This window comes from Podarcis vaucheri (genome assembly GCF_965113315.1).
Source record: "Podarcis vaucheri genome assembly, chromosome: 7".
NCBI lineage: Eukaryota > Metazoa > Chordata > Lepidosauria > Squamata > Lacertidae > Podarcis > Podarcis vaucheri.
The window spans coordinates 78,342,216-78,369,766 of NC_138765.1; the positions used below are offsets into that span (position 1 = coordinate 78,342,216).

Sequence of the window (27,551 nt, forward strand, 5' to 3'; positions counted from 1 at the left end):
TGGGGATTTAGAAAGCAAAAGAAAGGGGGCTGCTGGTTAAAGGAACCCTTCACCCATCCTTCCCCCACGGTGGGAATTGGGAAACCAGCAACATCTAGGGGGCACAGGTTTCCCACCCCACTTCTAATAGGATGGTGGAGTCTTAGGATTGTGGCCAGCACTATATCTACTCAGAGTGGACCCACTGAAATGCATGGACCTTAGCCACAGCCGTTGATTTCAGTGGGTCTTTGAGTAGGACTAATGTTGGATACAACCCAGCACCTCCCTGTGTTTCTGTTCAATATATGTATGTATTATAGGATGTATTAATTTACGTGTTGCCTTTCACATATGTTTCAAGTTGACTTAAACCAAAAACAGCTAAAGGAACAGCTAAAAAAAACAGCTTGGGTACGAAACTCAGATATATAAGCTAGGCGCCAAATAGCTCCTTAAACCATGGTTACAGTCGCCAAAACGGAATGTCTATTTCCATTTTGGGGCAAGGCAGCTCTGAAGTCTTATTTTTCAAACGATGAACTGACTGTGATTGTTTCTCAGTTAAACATCTGGCTGGTTCAGATGGCAACCTTGAGCTAGATTAGGAGCTTTGAGAACATAAATAGAAGTCACTTGATCCAGGGACAGCCCACGTATATATTGGCCTGTTCCAACCTTTTTTTCTTAATGGTGACTGCTCCTGCTCAGGCTGCACAGAAAATGCATTTTGGTTCCAGAAATTCATTCTGATTGTACAGATAAAATATAACTGGTAGAATTCTACAGGATGGGGCATGAATGTGTGAAAACAGTCCAGATCCACTGATCCCCAGACATGCACTTCCAGATAGTGGAGATTTCAGATGCCATCCTGGCACCCAATCATCTTCAAGTGGTCAAAAGCCAGGTGCAAAATGTGCTTGGCTCTTGGCTAATTTTGAACACTGCATGCAGCTGGAAAGGCTTGTTGAAACAGAAGTGTTATTGTTTCTGGGAAGTACAAATAAGGGGGTGCCTGCTGTATCTCAAAAGAGGTGCTGTTCTACAGATTGGGGCAGCCACCCAGAAGGTCCTGCTGTGAGTTGCTGTGGAGCAGGCCTGAATGGTCTCTTCCCCCTCCTTCGTACTGCACGGTGTAGCCAACAGAAGCTGGTTTTTAACTCTCCCCCCCCCCCATGTTTCAGGCTTCGCCGGATCGACGCCTTCGCCTCTGTCCTGTGGCTCCTGGTGATGGGCTTCCACTTGGTGGAGCGCTACCTGCAGGCAGACACCCCCAGCTGGCTCGACACAGCCAAGTTCGGCACCACCTCGCTGTGCTGCCTGGTGGGCTTTGCGGCTGCTGTGGCCACCCGGAAACCAACGGGCCAGCGGAGACCCCGGCCCCGAAGGTCAGAGCCAGAACAGTGACTGTCGGGGGCGGGACAGATACCCTGAAAAATCCAAGCCTTCAAATTCACTGCCGCTGGCGCTTCTCTTTTCTCTCCCTTCCTCTCTCTTCCTCCCTAACCCCTTTTAATTTTGTTTTAGGTTGCTTCCCTCCCCCACACACTTTCTTCCCTCCTTTCTTATTATACCTTTAAGAAACTGTGAAGCATCTTCCTTCTCCTAGCTGGCTGTAGCACAATTGCAGACATCTCCCAGTTGCTCCAGTACTCCTTCATCCTCCTCCATCTAAACCCCAGACGCTAAAGCTGCATCTTCCAAAACAAATCACACTCCGTGAATTGCCCCGCTCTCTGTGAATTGCCCCATAACGTGTCGTCCATCTTGTTTTTTGTTTTCGTTTGGTGGTGGGAAGGCTCTTTCTTTTTTCCCTTTTTTGTGGTGTGTGTACCACCAGTTATTCACAGTGAGAATCCCCATGTGTTATCTCAACTTGCCGTCGATGCTGCAGACTCTAAACCAGTTTGAAATGGGTTTCGCTGTCGCGTCTTCCCTCAGTACTCCCAATAATTTTGTGTGCACATGCATTTTCTTTTTAAAGATTTTGCGAGTGTTGAGAATCAGTAGTTGGCGACCTTTTAGAACTGAACCGTATTTCCCAGGATTCCTTCTTTAGTTGGGAGCTGTGATGGTTCCAACTTGATTGAAACTAGTTTAAATGTATAGTGTAGGAGTGCTTTAAGGGATTAGGTCTGCTTACATTTTGTGTGTGTGTGTGTGTGTGTGTGCGCGCGCGTGTGTGTTCGTTCTGGAGTTTCTATTTTTTATACTGACGTACATTTTTTTATAACAATACTACATGAATAGTGGAGTGGACTTGAAGTGGCTCTAAGTTGGACTCCCCCTAACTTCCTTATTCTCAGTTTATCCTCTGTTAACAGCATGTTGCTGCATGTGTCTTTTAAATTTCTGAAATAATTGGGGGGGGGGTGACTTAATTAGCAACAGCAAAAAACACCCTCTCTTGATTTCAGTTCAAGTTGTGTTGTGCTAACCTTTGTTTAATGTATGGCCACTTTAGCCTCCCCCCCCCAGTCTCCCCCCCCCCCAAATCCCCGCCCTTAAGCCTTAGTTCCAGCCATCCTGGAATCCAAAGTGGATCAGGATGCTTGTCATTCCATCAAAGATAGTGACATCAGCCACACTCTGATGCTGATTTTTAAAAGGGGAAAGGGCGCAGTGATGTTGGCAGCTTCCTCTATGCTGAGCCAGCCGAAATGAGCCAAGAACCCTTCCTTTCTCCTTCTCAGTCCCGTCTATAATGATGTCTGCCAAGAATTCAGTGCTCAAACAATAGGGTGCCTGGCCGAGTCTCTTCCATTCACTGGAAGCCCTATCAGTCTCAGCTCTCCCCCTGCGTCTCTTTATTGAACATAGCTTTGCCTTATTTGCTGGTATGGGGCTGTACATCATTCTTTTTAAATATATATATATTTTTATTTCATAACATACACTTATTGATTGTAAAAAAATAAAAAGGCTCAATACAGTTTACAAAAAGGTAAAAGAGTTAAAACTATTTAAAACCTCCTACAAAATAATCAGTGATAAGCTAAAAACAGATTAAACACCTGTCAGCAATCTACATGTCTAGGTAGGCTTCTCTAAACAGAAACGTGTTTAACAAGTGCCGAAAAGACTGCAGCGAAGGCATCTGTTTGGTGTCAGTAGGCAAGGAATTCCAAAGTGGGTGCTGCTACACTAAAAGATGAGTTTCTAGCAAATACAGAACAGGTATTATGTGGCACCTGGAGCAGTGCCGGTTCTGCACTGGCATTTTTAAACATAACCTTGTTTTTAAAAAACTATACTTTGCAGCACACATCAAACACCCGGGACAGAGTCCCTGTGGCACCCACCCAATCCAAGGGCTCGATCAGCCCTCTGCAGTTTGCCTTTAGCAAAGCTACATCATCGAGCACTCCTGTGACCCTCTGAATTGTCTCTTGGCAGCTTTTCCTGCTAAAGTAGTGATGTTCCTAATCCTGTAAGACAACGAAGAAGGATCACTGTTTATTATCACTGTTTTTTTATTTCTTCACTGTAAGGTCCCAGGTGAGGTTAAAACAGTTTAAAAAAAAAGAGATTGAAATTGGTTGAAATAATTTACAGTTGGAAAGATAGTGTGGACCCTAAATATATATTTGTTGCAGCAACTTACAGAACAGAAGTTTTAAATTCTTACAGCAGACTATTTCAGCTTCCTCCTTCCCATCAGTTGCTCTGATAAGTGATGCTATTCCCAAAGGAAGTGGCTACAGAGCTTTGAGGATAGAATGCTCAGAAGGCCTTCATTTGCTATTAGAATGTAAGGTTTCTGGGTTGTTCTGTCACTATAATAGATGTGTAGTTTCAGTGACTGGCTGCATCCCACCAGGACAAACTTGTCTGAAGTGCTATTTGATGCTTTAATTGCTATATTTCATCTAAATAGTGTCTGATGTCAAAGGCCAGGGTGAAGAGGTGCATCGTCAGCCTATGCTGAAAGCTAGGAAGGTGCCCATTGCAACTCTGTATGAAGTTGCTGCAGTGCTTGTTCCGAAGACCTTCCAGGGTTCTTATTTTTAGTTGTGAACCGGCTGTTCTCTTTGCCCACGCCCTCGATAGACTGATGACCTTTAATGTCGTATTTGTGATTGTTTATTACCAGATTGGTTCACAGCTTGAGTGGGAAGGCTCTGCACACCTTTTATAGTCTTTCTATTTATAATATTTTAGCTTTCTCCCTTGAAGGAACACTCACACAGCTTTCTCCTTTTTATCTGCCACAGAACTCAGCTGTGTTGTTTTCCTGCCACAAGAACACGCTTAAGGCAGAGATTTCCAGACTTGTTCCAAATCTGAAATTTGTCTTCTGAGCAATCTCGTTTGTCTGTGGCTGGCTGCGGGGGATTATAGAAAATATTCTGCGAAATACGCACACCATTCATTGAGGCAGGAGACGGTTAGGGCTTCTTCACGCCAGCTGTGCTGTGATTGCATGAGACCTAACACCATTCTCCTTGGCTTCGTGTTGCAAGGGAAGAAGGGGTAATAGGTTGGAGTGGCCATCCTAGAGGGAAGCTTGTCTTCCACCTCTATTGAAAAACATGAATCAAAATACGTCAGAACACTCTTAGAAGCATGCACTAAAATCTAGTTTGCCCTGACAGCAGCATAGAGGTCAGCACCCTCTGCACTTAGCTTCCAAAGGCCTGTTTGAACAGGAAGGTCTTAGCCTGACAGCAGAAGGATAACAAAGAAGGAACCAGGCTAACCTCTCTTGGGAGGGAATTCCGCATTGTGGAAGCAGCCACAGAAAAGGCTCCCCCCCCCCCTTCTGATGCTGATGGGTCTGAGAGAAGGCGCTCACCTGAGTGTCTTAGCACTGGGCAGGTTTGTATAGGGAAATCGATCTTTCAGGTAGCCTGAATAGCTCAAGCTATTATCCCTAGCATGATGAATTTTATTCTTTATTGCTGTTCACTAAACCTTTGCATGTTCCTTTTTTTTCATGTCTGTGGTTGGGGTGGGGGCTGCTATTATACTTTACCCTAAACACGTTATCCTCTATCTCTACCCTCTTTCTCTCCCTTCTTTCCAAAAGTGTGTGTGTGTGGCTCAATGGACTGATGGTGCTTCCCTTTGCTTTTTGCTTTTTAAAAACTGCTTTAACTTTGGTTGTTGTTGGGTTTTTTTTTAATAGCCTGCTTTTGCAAACACGAAACATTTTTTTTATTTCTTTTGCCATTGCATGAAGGCTGGCGATTGAATTTAGCCTCATTAGCCAACGTGATTATTTATTCTCTAATATTATTATATTAAAAGCGTATTTAACAGAGGCAAATAGCTTCCTTCCTTTTAAAAGCTGTTTTTTAAAGTCACAAAAATAGAAGGCAGGTTAAAGGGGAATGGGGTGGGGCGGGTCATATAAACAGTTTTTCCTTCTGTGTGTACTACTTACGGTAAGGAAAAGTGTAGCCATTATTGCCTTGTTCTCCCTGAAAAAAATAATGTTTGATAAAACCTTCCTTTGAAGGAACAGTGTCTAGTTCTGAAGGGTGTATATGTGTGAATATCAGTCTGTCTTCTGTGAAATTTGCTAGGTTCTATGATGGATGCAGGTGGTGCTATAGTCTAAACCACAGAGCCTAGGACTTGCCGATCAGAAGGTTGGCGGTTCGAATCCCCGCAACGTGTGCTCCCATTGCTCGGTCCCTGCTCCTGCCAACCTAGCAGTTCAAAAGCACGTCAAAGTGCAAGTAGATAAATAGGTTCTGCTCTGGCGGGAAGGTAAATGGTGTTTCTGTGTACTGCTCTGGTTCACCAGAAGTGGCTTAGTCATGCTGGCCACATGACCTGGAAGCTGTATGCCAGCTCCCTCGGCCAGTAAAGCAAGATGAGCGCGCAATCCCATAGTCCATCTTGCTTGGTTTTGTCTACACTGACTGGCAGCAGCTCTCCAGGGTTTCAGACAGAGAACCTTCCCAGCCCTGCCTGAGAATGCCAGGGATTGAACATGGGACCTTCTGCATGCAAAGCAGATTCTCTACCATTGAGCTATGGCAAATCATGGTTTTCAGTTCTGGCCTGCCAGGACATTGCAAAGTGTCCATTCAGAGTCCCGCTAAACCATCATCAAGCTCCCTGGCCCATGACTGGCACAGTGCCCAAATAGATCCTTCAAAGAGCACCCTGCAATCCATCACTAAGATGAGAAGACCTAAGGCTGAAAAGGGCATGCTAGCCACATGCTCTGTGTGGTCTTAATGTGTTCTTGCTGCTGAACATGCATTGCGGGGGGTTGGACTAGATGACCCTTGGGGATTCCTCCCAACTCTACAATTCTGTCACTTTGCCTAAAGAGAGGAGGGGATCCTTGAATGGGTTGCCTCTCCCACTTGCTCCCCTGGGCAGGTCCTTATGCAACTTAGGTGTCATCCCCTCACGTAGGACAGCAACATCACTCCAGCTCCTTCCTGCCTGGCTCCCCAGTGCAGGCTGAGTGACAGAAGGCACCTGTCACCCTTGTATTTTGATGATATATTTACAGGAGCATATGCATTCAGAAAAATGGCTCTGCCTGGTTTGGAGGACTGCTAGCCCTATCACTAGGAACGCTATCAAAGCAATACCAAATGACACCTTGTGGTGGATACAGTGGTGCCTCGCAAGACGAAAATAATCCGTTCCGCGAGTCTCTTCGTCTAGCGGTTTTTTCGTCTTGCGAAGCAACCCGCTTAGCGGATTAGCGCTATTAGCGGTTTAGCGGCTATTAAAGGCTTAGCGGATTAGCGGCTAAAAGGCTATTAGCGGCTTAGAAAAGGGGGGGGAGCGGAAAAAAATGGAACACTCGCAAGACGTTTTCGTCTTGCAAAGCAAGCTCATAGGGAAAATCGTCTTGCGAAGCAGCTCAAAAACGTCTAGCGGGTTTTCCGTCTTGCGAGGCATTTGTCTTGCGGGGCACCACTGTATGTGTGAATGCATCTCAGCCTCTTTCGAAATTCCTTTCCAGTAGGCGAGTGGGGTTCTGATATGGACTTGGGACTGTGGCACGGAGTGAGGGAGCTATTTATCTCTCCCCCAGCCTTACCCCACACCAAAGAAAGACATTCTGCAGTAGCAAAGACATAAATGTGCCTTTGTTACCAGGGCAAGCAGCGGCTGGGGAGGGGGCAGCAGACAGTTTCATCAGGAGAACAGCACAAGGAGAAAGAATTAATACTCTCCTCCTCCTGTGCCACATGATTCTGGATTGGAGCCCCTCACTGCTGTGATCAGATTCTCATTTTAAAAATAAGAATGCATCCATGAACCTCTGCTGCAATGTGGTGTTTGACCCTAAAAGAGGTTATGGGAAAGCTGTAGACCTACCAGATGTTGTTGGACTTCAGCTCCCATCGCTTTCAACCATTGGCTGTGCTTGCTGGGGCTGATGGGAGTTGGAGTCCAACAACATCAAGAGGGCCACAGGTTCCCCATCCCTAAAACATCTGTGTGTGTGCACGCATTAAAAGTTGCTCTTTAATACATTGTGGATGTTGCAGGAAAACAACTGAAAAACAGGCTTCCTTGCGTTATACTCGTCAAGTGGATCTGAGCCATCGCACTGGAAGGTTCTGATTTCCTGGTGGCTGCTGGGAAGGGCATGGCAACCTGCTGCATGGTGGTCTTGACCGAGAAGGTGGCAGCGGTCAAACACTCCATATCTCGGCTTATTAAGTCAAGATATGCCAAAGCTTTTTGACCAGGCTCTCTTCCCCTTCACTCCTCTCTTTTGCTGCAAAACCACAGTTGGAAGCCTCTTACTAGCCACAGTTTCCTAGTTTTCTTTTTCCTTTCAAACCGGGAAACCATGGTTACCCACTTCAACAAAAGCCAAGGATATTTTAAGCCATGGCTTGAAGTTGTTTTTCACAGCTCGGTTTGCTTCAAAGGTACATAGTTATCTCGCCCAGATAACTATGGGCAAAGGTCAGGTGTGGGCTTTTCCCCTTAGGCCCTCCAGATGTAGCTGGACTCCCAACTCCCCATCAGCTGGACCAGCAAGTATGGTCAGTGGCCTGGAAGAATGGGGAGTTGTAGTTCCTAACTACATCTGTAGTCACAACAATATCTGGAGGACCAAAGGTTCTGCACACCTGACTGATCAAATTGTGGCTTGCACAAAGGGAAGAGTGAGCAGGCTTGCACATGAGAAAATGTAAAATGGGCACTCTCCGTGTTACACCAGTGACTTAATGAAGACTCTGGATGAGTGGTATTGGAGTGTTCCTGCGTCACCTGTGATCCAGAGACATTTTTTGCATGATTTGGAATGGGGAGATAAACTCACAATACTTACATTCATCCAAAGTTTCCACACCTCGGTCAGGTGCTGGGGGTGGTCTTTCTCTTCTTCCTTCCCTTTTCTCAATTTGGCCCGGATTTCCTTTGGGCGAAAAAGGTGCAATTCTGCTGCCCACACTGATTTGTGCCTCAAGGTGCATGCATCTGCTTCGGTGTGAGTTTAGCTGTCCTTTTCTCCCCTTCCTCTGCAAACCCAGAAGATATGTGAGCACATAGCATATACCTCAGCACTGTACACTGTCCCATGATCAACTTGATGTGTCTTTATTTATTATTATTATTATTATTATTATTATTATTATTATTATTATTACTAAGCTTTTTAAAAATCTCATATTTTATGTAGCATAACTGTGCCTCGTTGTTTAGTAACACACTTATCATTGTTGTAAACACTACTTGAACTGCCAAGTTTTGAAAAATAAAGGGCTCCTTAGCCGTACAACTTTTCAAAAAGCGCTTTTGACTCCACATCCTTCTTTTTTTGTTTGTTGACTTACTTTCACTGCTCCTACTCCTTGGCAGTTTTGCGTTGCTGAATTCAAGCATGCTTTAAAGGGTTTTTTCCCATTTTTCTTGGCTGCCAGTACTGCAGGTGGGGCAATTTGTTCTAATCGCCAACAGAGAAATTGTAGTACAAAATCAATAAATCTTGAAACCTGGCCCCAAGTGCACCATGAGGACTAGTAACAGAGAGCAAGCCAAACAATAGGAAGCCAGTGTAATCTGCATCAAGGTAAATTATGCCTGTCTATTTTATGCCTGTTCCAAATTCTGTTCAGGAGTGGAGCTACTGGCAGCCAAGCTGGCCCAAGCCTAGCAGAAGGGTGGGGGGAAGCTATTAAAACAAAGTTTGACGACTTCCACCTTTTTTTTCCTGGTGTAACTTCTGTGTTGCTAGGTCACATGACTGAGATGAAGGGAGTTTGGAACGGGTACAACTTCCACTTCCACAAAACATCAGTCTTTTGGATTTGCCCCAGCTGTCCTAGGATAGAGGACTTAAGGCCAGTGAAGGCAAAGATCTGCCTCTTTCCATCTCTGCTCATTCCATCTGATCTCGGGTTTGAATGTCTCCCCAACTTGTTCCAAAGTGAAAGCTCTTGGGATTTGAAAGGAATCTTTTTTGACCAAGAAGCCTGAGGGATCCCTCAACCCCATCAGAGGCTGCCCAAGACCACCTCCTTTTTGTATATTCATAGAACCGTAGAATTGTGAAGTTTTAAGGGACCCTGAGGATTATCTTGTCCAACCCCCTGCAGTGCAGGAATATGCAGTTGTGCCATACGGGGATCGAAACTGCAACCTTGGCATTATCAGCACCACGCTCTAACCAGCTGAGCTATCCAGCTCCATCCTTCAGACAAGAATTAGCATCTGCATTACTGATGATTTGGCTTACTTTCCCCCCTTTTTAGTGGCATACTTCAATTTGCTCCTTAAAACTTAACGTTTTGTTAAAAGTCTTTTCTTGGTACTAGATATTCCACCCTTTAAAAGATCAAACTGTTGTATCCAGAAACAACCTCCCAGGCCCAAAAGCTCAAGATCCCCCCAAGAGATCCGTTTACCTAGCAATGAATCTGAGACCTGCTTCAACCAAATGTCTGTAGCTCTGTCGCTGAGCCCACAGCCTTCTGTGGGTCGCTGCAACATGTGCTTTGGCTAGTCCTTGCCTCTTATTCCACCCACCTTGCCCTTCTTGTGGTATTCTGCCTTCTCAAGCACCCCTCCCAAGCTTAGTTGCTGTTACAGATTCCTGGCTGGTAGAAGAGCTGACTCAGGGCAATGCTTGCATCTTTAAAAATGTTCGTATACTGTCTTCTCTGCCCTTCAAAGCATCCTGCACACAAGGAGGACTGTGGTTCTGCTGCAATCCTTCGCCTACCTGGTGCCTTCTGGATGCTTTGGACTACAACTCCCATCAGCCACCTGTGGCTGATGGGAGCTGTAGTACCCAAACATCTGGAGGGCCCCTGGATTGCAGAGGCTGTTCTGCAGCGCCTCATGGATGAGACACAGAAAGAGGAGCTCTCATTGCAAAACCTAGGTCTGGCAGAGGGTGAGTGTTTTTGTGTCCAAGAGAAGGGCCATGATCCTTCCAACCAAATCATAGAATTGAAGAGTTGGGAGAGACCCCAAGGGTCATCTAGTCCAACCCCCTGCAATGCCGGAAGAATCCCAACTAAAGCATCCTCCCACAGCCCAATATCCATGTCTGGCATTGGCAAACACTTCACTTTCACCTTCTTTGAATGAGGGACTCACAGAATCTGAGAATCTTTGGGTGTTTTTTGTAGTTCTTTCAAGGCCAGAGAGAGAGAAAATCTTCTGCACACTTAATTTACTTTTTCCCAGCCTCCGTGATCCAAATTCTCTCCTGTGAAATCCCAACAGGCGATGGCTTCCACAACCATGGTTCTCCATGCCTCAAGATTAATAAGGTCTCTTCTGCATTCTTTCTGAAGGGGGGGGGGGAAATCCACCTCTATTATTGCCATAAAAGTTTCTGTTCTGCATCCAGCAGCAGGAGACAGTCTGGGACTGCTTTCTGTGTTCTAAAGCTTTGAATGGCGGCCCCCTGCCCTCCCTTCCAGGCTCTTCTTAGCCAATGGCTGCGAGGCATGCAGATGAGCCCTGATAACTGGCCTATCCATGATGCCAGAATTGGAATGCAAAGCAGGTCATAAGAGTCTTGCAAGGGAGGGGGAGAAGGAGAGCATTTTGCAGCATTTAAAAGTGCATTTGTTCAAAATACACAAGGCAGCTCTCCTCTCTCTTTTTAAAGTCCTGATAAGATCGAGCTACCATCCGCACTGGAGCTGATGTTAAGTAAGCACAAATAGAGGCAGCCCAGTTCTGTTTAGGTTTTCTGGTAAGCAAATCCTATTGAATTCAGTGTTACTTCAAAGTAAATGGGCATTTGCTTGCAGTTTTCAACAGTATGTTAACTTTACTGTCACCGTCTATTTGCAGAGGTGCACCCATCTATAAGCCACGTATGTGAAGTCAAATGATTTTCATTTATGAAAAGAACCCTTGGGTTTTGGTTTGGGGGGAAAATAAATAAAATTACTTTAAGTCCTCTTTGGCACACATCCTTTCGATATGTAGCAGCAGGTAATGGTTTTATTTTTGAAGCCATTCTGATGAAATTCCCCAACTGCTTTTCAATCTCCATGGTTCAGCCCTATAAATGGTGGTTCTTCTGCCCCACCTCTCTATTTTATCTTCCCAACAACTCTGTGAAGTGGGAAGGATGCAACGAGCCTAAGATCACCCAGTGAGCTTCATGGCAAAGTGGAGTTTTTCCTGGTTTTTGGCTTCCAACATTTGCAACGTTTCTGGCCAAGAATCTTCTCCTGCAGAGTATCCAGAGTAGTTCTCTATATCCTAAAACTTTTGCTTGATGTCTTTGTTCAGCTCTGGGATTTTTGACTAGGTTTTAACACATTTTTAGCTGCTGCTGACACAACTGAGACAAAATCAGTGCCTAGGCTCCCTTTTTTCCGCTTCACACCTAGGTCGCTTTTCCTTTTGTGCCATGTCTCTTAGATTGTGAGCCTGAGGGGCACAAGGGCTGTCTTGTCATGGGTATTTGGGAGCCTTTTTTCAGCTGAAGAGCACAAGAAAAATGCCTTGTCGTCATAGCCATTTTGCCTTGTAACCACAAAGCTTTAATTAATGGGAAAGGGGAATCTTACGATGAGTGGCCACGACCCACCAGGATTTTAGGAGGAACTGTGGCATGAGAAATGTACACACTGCAGGACATGGGTGTAGTTCTCTTCTGGGATTTGGATAGATGGATGGATGGATGATTGAGATCCCCAAAGACAAGGTAGGTGATGGAGGGCTTTCAGTTACCTGTATCAACCCTTTGCAAATGATGTAGCTTGTTTTTATACTGCATGCACATGTATAAGAACATAAGAAGCTGCCTTATACTAAGTCAGAGCATCAGTCCATTGCTATCTCAGTAACGTCTTCATGGACCGCTATCTACTCTCCAGGGTTTTAGGCAGGAGTTTGTGCAGGAGACTGAACCTAGTACCTTCTGAAGGCAAAGCAGGTTTTCTACCACTGAGCTGTGGACCTTCCCTGAAGGTGTAGGGACACAGGAAATCGCCTTATTTTGATGCCATCTAGCTCAACATTGTCCTCACAGACTAGAAGTAGCTCTCCAGGGTTTCAGGCAGAGCATCTCTCCCAGGCAAAGTTTGCCAGAAATTGAACCCGGAGCCCATTGCATGTGCTGCACTTGCAGAGCCCCATATAGAGATAACAGGGTACTTTGAGAAGATAAGAGGAGCCTGGTTGCTGGATCAGGCCAATGGCCCAAATAGGAAGCCTGAAAGCAGGTCCTGAGTGCAACAGGATATCTTCCCCACTTGTGATTCCCAGCAACTGATATCCAGGGGCACACTGACATTGGAGGCAGGGCAGTAGCCATTGTTTCTACTTTTTATACTTTTGTTGACTGTCCTCTGTAGACTGGGGGGGGGGCATTTTTAGATTCGTTGGCACAGGCTCAGTTCCCAAAATATTAACAGGCAAATAATCTCACCTGCAACAATGCTTCCTCAGTGTGGTTTTGCTGAATTTCAACCCCACTATGGCAACTTTTCCCTTTCCACCCCAGCTAGAACTTTGTCTCAGGTGCTGTTGGCCTCTTGAAATCAATAGGGATCATTTTCTCTTCCAATCCTGTTGTGGAGCAACCATTATACCCCACCCCACCCCCAGGATTGCAAGTAGCTGCTCTCCCAGTTATTTAACCACTTTTTATCAGGGCAGGAGGAGGAGGAGGATGTGTCCTTGCGTTCACTGTGGGGATGTATGTGTGTAGGGGCAAGAACTTTAAAAGCTTTGAAAAGCAAAATAACGAGGACTAGAATGCATGTGCATTTTAATAATTTAGCCTTCTGGAAGTTAGGGCCTCTATAATAAATCTATATTAGGAAAAACATGCAACATGTTCCTCTCTTTTGAAAGAATGCAAGATAGAGATTTTTGAGTCATCTCAGACTAGAATCAGGCAGCTTTTCTGTTGATATTTAGACCTTTTTCTCCCAATCTCTAATTGTTGCCAAACCATTCAATGCCGCTGGGACAGGTCTTAACAGGGGCGTTGATCTTAACATAGGAGTAGGGCATGCATGGTGCAACACAGGTAAATATCCCAATAGGTTTTACCCTCTAAGTGTTTTGAGTTGGTTTATTCCAATGAAATTTCCAGATCCCAGTATTGGGAACATTGTCTTCTACACCTTTACAAACCATTTTCATAAGTGTATGACAGCACAGCGGGATAGCTGTCGGTAAGAAAATGAGACTCTAATCTCAGGGTCGCGGGTTTGAGCCACGTTGGGTGAAAGATTCCTAGATGACGCTCGTGGTCCCTTCCAGCTCTCATAATTCTTTGTGGTCTGGTGTTGCTAAATGCTTGAGTTGTGAATCAGGAAATCTCTTGTTAGAATTAACAAGGTGGTCTTGGGCAAGCCGTTAATCATCTCAGCTTCTCATCAGACCTACCACCCAGCATTGTCATAACAATTTATGAAAGGTCACTCTGACGAGCTTTTGAAACCTTTTGCGATTAAAAGACTTAATGATTGTGGTGAAAACCATCTAAAGGACATCAGCCCCAGCGTCACAGGCTCTCCACCCTTGGATTAAAGGGTCCACCCAGAAAGGAGGCTCCCTGTTGTGTCTCTGCATGTAACGAAGGTTGTATCCTGAATCTTCCATTGTTGCTGACGGACTTGTAGGCTATGCTCCACCTATACTGTGTTCAAACCATACATTTAAGCATCATGTTACCACTTTAAAGAGTCCTGGCTTCTCCCAAAGAATTCTGGGAGCTACCATTAGTTATGTGTGCTGAGAGTTGATAAGTGAGACCCCCTATTCCCCCACCACAGAGTGGCTTCACACTTAATCCCAGGGAGCTCTGGGAACTGTAACTCTGGGTGGGGAATTGCAATATATCCTAACACCTCTCAGCACCTATAACAAACTACAGCTCCCAGGATTCTTTTGGGGGAAGCCACTGCTGTTTAAAGTGGTGCCACACAGCTTTAAGTGAGTGTGCTTTGAGTGTGTCCCTACTCAAGAGTAGGCCCAATGAAGTGAATAGGCATAGCTGACTTCAGTTCATCAGTTTCATTGAACCTCCGCCGAGGATACCTTTGTTGGATTATGGCCCTAGTTCTTCAGAATACTGTCTCTGTGGGCTGATAATGCACTGAAATGGCAATAATTTCAACTGTGTGCTAAACTGCTCTGTGAAAATGCTATATGGAAATGGCGGAAATGACTGGCAGAATCCGAGACCAGGGAGAAGAGTTGGTGGAAGAAGATTGGAGGAAATTTAAAACTTATTTACAGAAATATTGTAAAATTTTTGAATGCTGATGACATTGAAATGAATTGAAGGGGTTCTAGCAAAAAGGTAAAATGTAAGATGGGATTGACAATAGATAAACTAATAGGACATGAATTTGCTGAACCAATTTTTAAAAGGGATACAAAAAGGGGAGACGTGAGGAAGTCAGGAAAATAAGTTAACTACAGATGAGAAATCAAGAAAGAGGGAGTTTTGTTTTCTTTTATATGTTTTTTTCTTCTTTTTGTGTTTAATGTTTGTATTTTTGTATTTTGTAATTTTGTATTTTTCTGTTTTTGTATTTTTCTGAACTTTTCTATTGATAAAACCTAATAAAATATTAATATAAAAAGGAAAAAAAGAAAAAAATAAACTGCTCTGTGAAAATGGTTTTGCAGTGGGCTGAGCCTACCAAGTGAATTGCCCTTTCGGGTCTCTCGTCCGCAGGTACCTCTCTGGGGATGGTTTCTCTCCGTTTCCGTACGGCGTTGATCTTGGCTTTCCATCGCCTCCTTCTTCTCCCTCCATCTTCATCCCGACTCCTCCCAGCATGCTTCCACTGACCAGCCAGACACTCTTCCGCTCACCGCGCCGGACTTCCTCTTCCTCTCTCCCTGGAAGGCTGAACCGGGCCCTCTCCCTGGGCACTATCCCTTCTCTGGCCCGAACCGGTAAGATCGTAAAAGAGGCGAGGCAATAGCCACAAGCCAAAGCATTTTTTATTTGATTTTGCACTTGCACCCCACTTTTCCAGCGATGGAAGTCGAGCCCAAGGCGGCCCTCACAGATCATTAACAGCTTCAAAAATGAGTAAAACATTGCAAAAGAAATCTTTAAAAGCAGTTCCAAGACAGATGCAAACCAGGAAAGATCTTCCACCTTAAAAACCTTGCTGGAAGAAGAGGAAGGTTTTTCATAGGGGCCAAGAGATGACCCCTGCCTAATATTCAAGGGGAGAGGATTCCAGACGGCAGCAGCCTCCACACTAAAGGCCTGCTTCCTGCTTTGTGCAGAACAGGACTCCTCATAAGGTGGTATCTTCAGGACGCCCTCGCCTGCAGAGTTCTGTCATCGGCTAGGCATATACAGTGGTACCTCGGGTTACATACGCTTCAGGTTTCAAACTCCGCTAACCCAGAAATAGTGCTTCAGGTTAAGAACTTTGCTTCAGGATGAGAACAGAAATCATGCTCCAGTGGCGAAGGGGCAGCAGGAGGCCCCATTAGCTAAAGTGGTCTTCAGGTTAAGAACAGTTTCAGGTTAAGAACGGACCTCCAGAACGAATTAAGGTCTTAACCCGAGGTACCACTGTAAAGGAGTGAGAGGATCTTTGGGTATCCTTGTCCTGAGCTGTACAGTGGTGCCCCGCAAGACGAATGCCTTGCAAGACAAAAAACTCGCTAGACGAAAGGGTTTTGCGGTTTTTGAACTGCTTCGCAAGACAAATTTCTCTATGGGCTTGCTTTGCAAGATGAAAACGTCTTGCGTTTTTTGCAAGTTTGTTTCCTTTTTCTTAACACCGTTAATACAGTTGTGACTTGACTTCAAGGAGCAACTCATAGAACACAGTGTGGTAGCCTTTTTTGAGGTTTTTGGTGATTTTTGAAGCTTTTCCAAATCTTTTCCGACACCGTGCTTCGCAAGACGAAAAAACCGCAAGACGAAAAAACTCGCGGAACGAATTAGTTTTGTCTTGCGAGGCCCCACTGTATAAGGGGTTTGTGCACCAGCACCTTGAACTTGCCCTGCTGGCTCTGTAAGGCCAGTTAGGCCACTGACTATGGAGGCCTTGTTGCCACCGGACTGATCCAGCTGCAGACGTGTGTCAGAAGACATCTGCTTGGTGCAAGACAGTACAGATGCAGATCCATAAAGGGATGAGCACCTTCGACATGCTCTTTAGCTGCGGTTCCTGCCTTGCAAGGGGTTGGACCAAGATGATCCACATGGTCCCTTCCAACTTTTAACATTCTATAATTCTGTGACATTTTCCTGGCAGCTTGGGACAAGCTTCGGGGCTGCGAGTTGGAGAAGGGAAACAGAAGGATCCTTTGAGCAAAAGGGATTTAGGAGAAAGATGGTAGGAGGGAGCTGGGGTTGGACCGAGGGAGAAATGCAAGAGGGATACGGAATGAGAGGCGTTCCCAATGCTTTTTGCAAAACGGTGGCTTGATGGGATTCCTTTTCGTGGCTGCTTTGTTTAACTTTCTTCCTCCTGGCTTGACGCGACATCTCTCAATATGTATATTTCAACTGCACAAGCACCTTCTCTGGAGAAAATCGATATGGTCATCTCATTGCTGTTTGGAAAGCCCCAACTTCTTTGGGTGGGGTCTGCAGAACAGCAATGTCATCTAAGTTGAACTTCTGTTTTCAGGCGCAGTCTACCTCAGTACTAGGAACTGGGGAGACAAAGGTATCAGGTGCCTTCCTACCCTGATTTGGGGCTTTCTGGCCATGCGGGAGATGGGACCCTAGACTTAGATGGGCTTTTGAGCCAGCCCTATCAGGACTCTTACTTTCCTATAGTGGGAAGGGGCAATGGCATAGCTGTCAACGTTTCCCTTTTTTAAAGGGAAATTCCCTTATTCCGAATAGGATTCCTCGCAAGAAAAGGGAAAAGTTGACAGCTAAGGGCATAGGCCAGTGGGAAGGGCATCTGCTTTGCTTGCAAAAGGCTGCAGGTTCAATCCCTGGCATCTGCACTTGGACCTGGAGAGAACCTTTGTGAAACCCCAGAGAGCTGCTGCCCGTTGGTGTAGACAATATTGAGCAAGGTGGACCACGGAAGTAACTTGAATTACAAAGCAGCTTCCTTATTATTTTAGCATAGGGTATAATTCTCACCTAGACAGCATCTTAAAAAGCAGAGACATCACTTTGCCAACAAAGGTCCGTATAGTTAAAGCTAAGGTTTTCCCAGTAGTGATGTATGGAAGTGAGAGCTGGACCATAAAGAAGGCTGATCGCCGAAGAATTGATGCTTTTGAATTATGGTGCTGGAGGAGACTCTTGAGAGTCCCATGGACTGCAAGAAGATCAAACCGATCCATTCTTAAGGAAATCAGCCCTGAGTGCTCACTGGAAGGACAAATCCTGAAGCTGAGGCTCCAAGACTTTGGCCACCTCATGAGAAGAGAAGACTCCCTGGAAAAGACCCTGATGTTGGGAAAGATGAAGGGCACAAGGAGAAGGGGACGACAGAGGACGAGATAGTTGGATAGTGTTCTCGAAGTTACCAACATGAGTCTGACCAAACTGCGGGAGGCAGTGGAAGATAGGAGTGCCTGGCGTGCTCTGGTCCATGGGGTCACGAAGAGTCGGACACGACTAAACAACAACAACATAATTCTCACGACAGCCTTGGGCCTCCAGACCCTCAGAAATGCATTATTTGATCAAGGTGTCTCCCCTGCCAGGTAAGTAGGAGAAGAGACGGTGGAAGAGGACTGGAAAAAATTCAAAGACTATTTACAAAAACACTATAAATTGTATGAATGTTAGGAGAATGCACGATCGAAAGTAACAGGGCAGCAGTAATTTGGTTGTAAGATATATGAGAATAAGTGAGGTCTAAAGAAATGATGAAATTTGAAGCAATACTATGTTCAAACCAAGCAGTTTAGTTTACGATAAAGTCACTTAAAACTTGGGACATAATATCTGAGATTTATAAGATAAGAATTGAAATAAGGTAATAAATTGCTGTCTATAACTAATGTGACTGAGAACGCAGGGAAGGGTGATGCGAGGAAGTCCAAAGATTATGAAAATATGACTGACGAATAACTGTATTTTATATGTACTTTTCTTTCATTTTTTGTCTATTTCTTAATTTTGTCTTGATTTTTTCTGTGTGTATGGTGATGGTATTTTATATGTTTGGTGGTTTGTTTGTTGTTTTAAAAAAAATGCAATAAATATCTTTTTAAAAAATAAAAAAAGAAATGCATTATTTGAGACTTAACATTCATTTAGCATTCTCCTATGTCTTTGGTGGTTGCTGTAGCTGCATGTAATTTCATTTTATTTTTATTTTTTTAGATTCTGGCTACCTCTTCAGCGGAAGCCGGCCACCATCCCAGACCTCTCACTCCAAAGAGTCTCCTACATCAGGTTAGAAGAGCCCAGGCATTGTTCTGGGGTGCTTGAACTTGCCAGGAGGTTCCAAAAAGAACTCTTTTTTGAAAAAATCACACGCACAAAAGAGAGAGAAACACCTTTGTGGTCCTAAATTGCACCAGTGTTTCCAAATTAGGCGGGTCGCAGTAGCTTGCTCACACCGGTGACCTGTCTGTCACCCTTCTGAACCCTGTCTGGTTCTCTTCACCACCTTGGATACAAAGTAATCCATGCAGGCGTCACCCAAGGAACAGATCTGCACTGGTTCTAAACCGGGTTTGCAATCGCATCTTCAGATAACACACACATTCTGAGCAGCGTGGCTGAAGGGTGCCAAGACTTCTATTACTAGCATATCCACCATATCCACCCCATCCCGAAAAATCCTGGGAAGCACACTTCCCCCTTGCAGGGTTAGCACCCTTAACAAACTACAGTTCCCAAGATTCTTTGGGGGAAGTCATGTGCTTTCAAGGTGCAATGTAGATGTGACCAGAATTACACTTTAATGCGGTTTACATCAGCTTATCATGTATTATTATCATTTATGATTAAATTTATTACCCCCGTTTCACTAGCAAATCCTAACACAGGTTGCAACCATTTTAAAATTAAGAAGTAAAAACTCTTAAAAAATTATAGCAGCAGGGTCCCAGGGTGGGTTACAACAAAGAAGTTCCTTTTTGATCTGTCCTTTATGTCTGTTGCTGATTCCAATTTATGATATATTACATTACCCTTGATACTATTTTGTTGTAAACCACACAGGGAATAATAATTAAAGGGCATCTATCTAGATTTACTACTACCACTACTACTGCTACTACTACTACTACTAATAATAATAATAATATCATAAATAAAGGCTGCATACACACCATTACATTCAAAGCACACAGCTTCACCTAATGAAACCTGGGAACTGTGGTTTACTCCTTGCAGAGCTACAATTCCCAGCGCCGTTTAACAAACTGCAGTTCCCAGGGTTTCTTTCTTTTCAGGTGAAGGGAACCTTCTTCAGGTGTCCTTCCACAGTGGTTTATCGCTGCTTGCTTTTAACTTCTTTGCTCTCGAATTTGCTTTTAATTGCTTCATGCATGGTTTTCATCTTTTTAATGTAAACCACTTCAATATATATATTTATGACTTCACTATATATAAACATATTTTTTAAAAAACCAGTTTGGCGCATACGCAGCCAAAATCCCCACTTCCTGATTTCTACGTATACTGAAACGCTGTTCCTCCCTCCCTCCCTCTCTGTTTCCTACTCCCATTTTACCTCTCAGAATATTTTTCCCTCTTCTCGGGGAGCTGCGTCTCCTCCCCTGTGCCTTCGCCGGCACCATCCGTGGCCGGCTCTGTGGCTTCCAGCTCTGGCTCCCTGCGTTACCGACGGCCCCTCATCAGCCCTGCCCGGCTCAACCTGAAGGGCCAGCGGCTGATGCTGTTCTCGGCCCACAGCGAGGCCCAGCAGCAGGAGGACCTGGCCCACTCAGAGAGCAACGTTTTCGCCACGGAGCTGCCCTCCTTTCCGAAAAGGAACCTAAGTGAGCGGGGACTGCATGGTACGTACCCGTCCGGGAGCTGGGACTTGAATCGTCTGTGCCAAGGTTGCAGTTTATCCTAGTTAAGGCTCCGGTGGCTGTGCCTGGAAACCCGAGCAGTCTAATAATAATAATAATAATAATAATAATAATAATAATAATACTGTGGTACCTCGGGTTAAGTACTTAATTCGTTCTGGAGGTCTGTTCTTAACCTGAAACTGTTCTTAACCTGAAGCACCATTTTAGCTAATGGGGCCTCCTGCTACCGCCGCACCGCCAGAACACGATTTCTGTTCTCATCCTGAAGCAAAGTTCTTAACCTGAAGCACTATTTCTGGGTTAGCAGAGTCTGTAACCTGAAGTGTATGTAACCTGAAGCATATGTAACCCGAGGTACCACTGTAAATTTATTTATATCCCGCCCTCCCCAGCCAAAGCTGGGCTCAGAATGGCTAACAACAGTAAAAATAACACAGTTTACATAAAATCATAATCATTTAATTGAAATACATTCTAAAATCAATTGATTCTAAAATCAATGCAGAGTAAAATTAATGGGAGCCATTGGGCTAGAGTTCAACAGTGGCTGCTGTGAGGGGCTGGCAGGGCCAAATCAGGCCAAAGGCCTGCCTAGCCCACCATCCTGTCCACACAATAGCCAACCAGGTGCAGGCAGGGCCTGAGCACAACAGTGCCCTAGTGCCTTGGGTCAAGCTAGCGTAGAGTAAAACTCCCTGGAGCTATTGGCAAAGTGCCACTGGTTCCAGCCAACTCTGTTTTTCAGCAGAGGAAGAGCCTGCTGGATCAGGCCAGGGGGGTCCCATCTAAGTCCAGCACCCTGTGCTCACAGCAGCCACTGGGTTTCATCCTGACGGGAGGTGACAAAATGGCGGGCGGCACTCATCACCGTGGGGCCTGCAGCACGCATGAGCCACACGTCCCAGCGCCCATAAGCTCTGTGCTGTCTGCCCATTGCCTCCCCCCCCCCCCAGCTGTAGGGTGGCTGAGGCCCCACTGCACGCCTGTCCCTATGGGTGCCATGGCGTGCCTCGTGCTATCCCTCTTGGCACTGCGTGCCCCACCCCTATGGGTGTTTCGCCCCTCCCCTCCCCTGGGCATGTCGCCCCAGGTACCCAAGAGCCTTCCTCTGCTGCTGGCTCTGCCTCCACAATGTTTCTGATCTGGTGTGATCCAGCAGGCCACTCTTATGTAGAAAAAGAGGTCCTAAACAGCCTTGGCCCTGCATACTTGAAGGAGCGTCTCCACCCGCATCGTTCAGCCCAGACACTGAGGTCCAGATCCTAGGGCCTCCTGGTGGTTCCCTCACTGCGGGAAGTGAAGTTACAGAGAAACCAGGCAGAGGGCCTTCTTGGTAGTGGTGCCCACCCTGTGGAACGCCCTCCCATCAGACGTCAAGGAAATAAACAATTATCTTTTAGAAGACATCTGAAGGCAGCCCTGTATAGGGAAGTTTTTAATGTTTGATGTTTTATTGTTTTTTTTAATATTCTGTTAGGAGCTGCCCAGTGTGGCTGGGGCAACAAGATGGGATGCATATAAATATTATTATTATTATTTAGAGCATAGCCATCACAACTAGTAGCCCTTGAGAGCCATCTCCTCCATGAATTTTCTTAATCCTCTTTTTCAAGCCGTCTAGCTTGGTGACCATCTCTGCCTCCTGTGGGAGTGAGTTCCATTGTCTAATCATGTGCCATGTAAAGAAGCCCATTCTGTTTATCTGCCCTGAATCTTCCAGCTTCATTTGACGCCTTTTCACGTCTAGTGTTCTGCGAGAGGGAGGAAAGTCAAAGGCCACACATTGACCAGAAGAAGCGTTTTCTGCAAACCCTTATCTCTCTGCCTTGTCCTCCTTTTTTAAGATATGAGAGCCATAACGGAAGCCGGGAGCATCTGCAGCGACGGCACTGTCAAGAAAGGGGAGAACTCATCGCACTCATCGAGCTGTGTGGTGGACACCACGACGAAAGGGGAGGAACTAACAGGCTGGAGGGGTGAGTGTTGCGCAGGGTTTGGGTTGTGGGTTTTTTTTTGTTTTTTTTTTTTTTGCTTAAAACATGGTTTCCCATGGCAAGAAATAATAAATATAATTAATAATAATTAAAATATGAAAGCAATTGAAAAACATTACCTAGATTTGACCTTCTAATTCCACTTAGATATCAGAAGGTCAAATTTACATTCTAAGTTAAACTAATTTAAGAATATATATATATATTAAAAAAAGTATGTGTATGTGTGAAGTTAAATCTGTAATGACGTTAATGAATTTCATTAATAAAAGACACAATGGCAAAAAAAAAATTACCTAGATAATAGATAAAAACAAAAACAGACATGCAAAAAAACCAGCATAAAAAAGAAACATATTTTATTTAAAAAAATAAACTACATTAAGACATCCCTCCCCCCCCCCAAAAAAAAATATATATATTAAAAGCCATCGTTAAAAGTCAAGACCTGGTTAGAAAGGAACCTTTTTGCCTGGCACCTCATTAATGTAACAATGGCGCCAGGCGAGCATCCCTGGGGAAAACATTCCACAAGTAGGGTGCCACCACCAAAAAATCCCCGCTCTTTTGTTGCCGCTCTCCTGTGGAGGGGGCGCACCTGGAAGAAGGGCCTGTCACAGATAATTATGAGCAGACTGGTTGGTTCACGCTGCTAATCCTCTCCTTTCTTTTTCCAATCAGGCCGTTTTGGTAACTCAGCGCTCCGAGGTCTCCTTGCCGTGAGCCTGACCGTCAACGCCATCTTCACGTCAGCCTACCTCTACCAAAACCTGCGCTGAGCCACGTTGCTGGGGACTGATGGCCAAACCACCACCGCCACTTCCTCTTTGTCCTCTCCCAAAGTGTCGCCACACTCCTTCCAAAGAGAGGGGGGGTGATTCTAGGACGAGAAGGACCCAACCACTGTGCAGCCCTTCCTTCGTCATGTCTGCCTCTTGGCCAGCCGCAAACTGTTGACCGCAAGAGAACACACACACACACCCCATCCATCGCCACTGACCTCGCCTAGAAACAGAACACTTTCTCTTTTTAGGGAACTTTTGTGACCCATGCTGGGCGATGGTGGGGCTGTTTCAGCCAGTGCTGGGCTTCTCCAGTTGCTTTGCACCTTTTTTTGAACCGGTTTATCGGGATGAGCTCAGAGATGCTGGCCAAGGGACTTTCTTCCTCCCCTTGTTTAATGGCGTTGCTGACGTCTTGTTTGCAAAAGGACCGGGAAACATGCCGCTTTGGTCTCCGGTAGTTCCATGCCGTTTCGTTGCTTCGTTGGCCTCGTTATCCCTAACAAGACTTTCTCTCAGTTTTTCCCTCTCTCTAGTGAGAGAAGGAGAGCGAGGACCAGCACATAAACTCAGTTGCTCTGTGGCGTTCTTTTTCACCCTGGTTCCTTAACCACTTGCCACTCAGCTGCAGTTCATTTAATGGTGCTGCCATCGTATCTGTTTGTACTTGTTTGCAATGTTTTGCGGATTGGTGGATTGTGGGGGGTTTGTTTTTTTAAAGTCAGTATCCAGTATCGTAACTCCATTTTTGCCTCACGTACAGGCACCACTTCTACTGTAACAAGATGTTCTGATGTCACTGATACACACTCTGGGTCTCGACAGCCCAGGGTGTTCGCTGGGTTGGATTTTTGAGAAATTTGCTCTCAACGTGGTGTACTACAAATGCCAGAATTGGGGGGCAAGGGGGTGTAGAAACAGGCCACTGTTTGCAGCTTCAGAGGTCTGTCTCCCGCTGCATCTGTGACGTGTGGATATCTTCCTTCAAAACTTCTATATATAGCCAAATTCTGAAGTAGGTCAGGTTAAGAGATTCTGCCTTGTGCTACAAAACTCAAAAATGAAATTGGTGCTTGCTATATCACTTGGACTGTGTTTGGATTGCACGCATACAATCCAACCCGTTAGGTGGAACGGGTTACGTGACTGTACCTCTGAGCAACAAATAAGTAAATCCCTGCACTTAAAAAGCTAGCAAGTTGGGGGAGTTTGAACTGACACTCTAGTTATCTGTGTGCAGGGATTTTATTTTATTTTTATTTTATATATATCAATCAATCAGGTATTATGTTGCCACCTGCTGTCTGGTGGTAGAGTCTAGACACATGTCAACCACCTCCTGCTCGTCTTCTGTTTTAGAGAACCAGATCACAGGTGCTAGGTCCAAAAACTTACCCCTCTCCTAAAAGTAATTCCAAAACGTCTCGCTTCACAGGCTTCCAGTCCTACATTCTACATGCTGTATTGGTGGGCATCCAATCAGCGCCAGTTAACATGGGCAGAAACTCAAATTTTAATTCCTCCCAAGAAATTGCTCCTCTTTCTTCGGGGTATTCCCAAAAGTTAAATGCTGCCGCCGCCGCCCAGGAAAATGTGACCATTGCCAAATAGCTCAGCTTTTTTTGTTGCACATACAGAAAATTTTTCAGACTTGAGGTGTGTAATTCCGTGCCGCGACGTGACTGCTCACCAACAGTGAAATTAAGCCTGTGATTTTTCACCTTACCTAGTGGGGAGGTTTGTTTGTAAGCGGGCTGTATTTCTTTGTAGTACTCTATTCCAGCAACATCTGAAGGGAAGGCCACAGCTTACCCACCACACTGTAAATATCTTTCCATCTTTCAAACCACCTTTGGCTCTCTGTGGGGCAGGTGGGGAGCGATCACTCTGCTCTCTCTGCCTAAGGAGGGAGACAGAATCCTTTGCACATGGTGCTAAAACACACTCGGTCGCCATCACTCTGGTGCAGATTCTTCAAATCACAGCGCGCCCAAGTAAAATGGGGTAAAGGTGTCTTGAAAGCACCACGTCTGTGTCTTAATTCCTTTCCGCCTTAATGCAATTGATGTGTTTCTTTGTCTTGCTGTTGTCCTTTCCCCTCGCACAAAGTGTGTGGGGAAACAGCTTGATGATGCCAATTTTTATTTATTTATGTATATATATTGCCCTGTCATTTGGAAGCAAACAACAACAACAACAACCCACCATTTTACTCTCTTCTTGAACTTGAATGCAGCACAGCCACCTGCGTTTAAATAACTATCAATTCTTAACTAAGAACCTGGGTTTAAGTGGCCAATTCCTTTATGGGAGCAAAGGGTGGGGAATACCAATTGTTTGCCCATCAGCCTTCCGTGTCCAAGAAAACATTTAAAAACACACATGTACACTGTTCGCAACAGAGAGAGGGGGGGATTGGCTGCTGACACTCTTTTTCTGATGGGGTTACAGGCACGTGGTGATTGTTCTGTACATATAGAATGCATCCTTTGAGCAGCTTGTCCAGAAGCCTCATGAGGACTAGTTCCCTGACGAATGTAAAAACAACTGCCTTCAGGAGTTAACTCTTACTATCGAAATACACTGTGTTCCTGAGAGGCTTGAATTTTGGGGGTTGGGTGGGGATTTGGTGGGTGGGAGTCTTAAGAGAAGAAAAATGGCAGAGTCCTGGTTTCGATGTTCCTGCACTGGGAAAAGTTGTACATTTTGTACTTAATATGACTGTGGGGTGGGGTTAACTTTGTACAGTTTGGTTAGAAATTTGTGTCTTTAGTTTGGATGCAAGGGGTTTTGTTCTTTTCCCTCTTCCTGCCCCCTACCCCTGCCATTCCTCCAGGGAGTTTATGTTCTGTGTTTGAGAGATTATTTTTCATTATAAAAGTGGAGAATAAAAATGAAATTGAATCTTGAGCGTCTTGTCCCATCACTTTCCTAAATGGGGAGGGGAAATTGCAAAAGCGGTGTGGCTTATACGTTCAATTTCAAACCGACTCACCCCTCTGATCATTTTGCAGACAGCATAGGTCAAGACAAGGCTTTCTATTCCTTTCATAACTTAGACAGGTAGGCAAGGGAGGAAATTATATTCTATCCCGTCCAAGTAGCTCATGGTCAACACTTAATCCCCACATTTGAACCCAGATCTTTCTTGTCCCACGCTAATGTTTGATGCAAGTTCGATATATAATTTTATTGTTTATTGAATTTATATCCCACCCTTTATCCCCCAAGGCAAACAGGGCGACAAACACCTGTACAATTTAAAAGCAAAAGCATTCTAAAACAGACTGAAGCCGAAAAACAATCACAATTGAAAACTTTGCGGAACTTCCGGGTTAGCGCCATCGGCAATGGCGGAGTTCCTCTGACCGAGAGGAACCTGCTCCGTGAAAATCAGGTCTTGCCGCCGCGGCGAAGGCAGAGACCCTTTAAAAATCCCAGGCGGAGGAAGCCTGGGAACGTGGGATTCAGCTGACACCAGGAGCGCCTCCCCTACTCGCAGGGAAACCCTTTTTCGGGGACCCGAAGCGACGTGGGGTGAGTGGCGCGGTGTTTTGAATCAACCGCTACTTTTACGGAGTGAAGCCGCACAGCCGTTGCCGGAGAGCGCTGGCTTTTCCTGTGGACAATTGGACTCTAAACAAGTACCCGCGAGTAGAACGGAAAATTGGATTAAGAAACATTTTAATTTGGCACTGAAGCGGGAAGGTTCTAAACAGGAAGTCCGCCTCCCCTTTTTGTAAATAGATTGAAGCAAAAATTCTGCAAGCTAAAGTCTGGAAAGTCGTATATAAAGGTCTAAATTTCCTTCAGTTATTACCACCAAAACCCCTCTTGGAAGCAGGAGAAAAGGAGGGGAATCTTTGACTGTTCAAGCCTGCAGGAGAGAAAGTAAAGAAAGATAAATTTCCACCGTCTCAAACCTGGGAACGGGATGTCAGAGACAGAAATTTATGGGGAAGTTCATTGACTGTGAATGAAACGTCTTTTGACAGATAGTTAAAAAAAGAGAAACAAATTGATTCCAATGTTGCCTTTTGCATTTGAAAAATGAAACTAATTTTCTTTTGTTGGTCCTGCTTTTAAAAGATGGATACAAATAGAAATTGTCTCCTCTAGAGGGAGCTTGTTAAATTGTTGCTGGAGTCGAGCTGGGGGTTTCACAGCTGTGAAGATTAGGATCATGAGACCAGACTCTGACCTTGAATAAAAATGTGTTTAGAAGAAGTTTTGGTGCTTGCTTTTTGCAAGGCAAGCGCTTTGCTGGAGCAGATGCATGAGAAGATGGATTTGATGACAGTTGCAGTTAAAAACTTTGGACAAATGGCAAATACCCATATAGAAATCATTCAGGAACCAACCCAGGAACCTGTTTTGACAGGACAAGTGCAAGTGCAGAAGATAATGGAGGAGGTTGCTGTTG

The 27,551-nt window shown here is 45.1% G+C and overlaps 1 protein-coding gene across 2 annotated transcripts in view; it reads left to right on the forward strand.

The window, feature by feature from the left end:
• TMEM201 (transmembrane protein 201) overlaps positions 1-26,038 on the forward strand; it is a 51,596-nt gene extending 25,558 nt beyond the window's left edge. For both annotated transcript variants that reach the window (XM_082230054.1, XM_082230055.1), the window contains exons 6-11: positions 1,167-1,370; positions 15,089-15,312; positions 18,686-18,757; positions 20,053-20,331; positions 22,197-22,328; positions 23,028-26,038. In XM_082230054.1, coding sequence (XP_082086180.1) covers positions 1,167-1,370; positions 15,089-15,312; positions 18,686-18,757; positions 20,053-20,331; positions 22,197-22,328; positions 23,028-23,125 — 1,009 coding nt within the window. In that variant the 3' untranslated portion in view covers positions 23,126-26,038. The remainder of the gene's footprint in view (positions 1-1,166; positions 1,371-15,088; positions 15,313-18,685; positions 18,758-20,052; positions 20,332-22,196; positions 22,329-23,027) is intronic.
• The last annotated feature ends 1,513 nt before the right edge of the window (positions 26,039-27,551 follow it).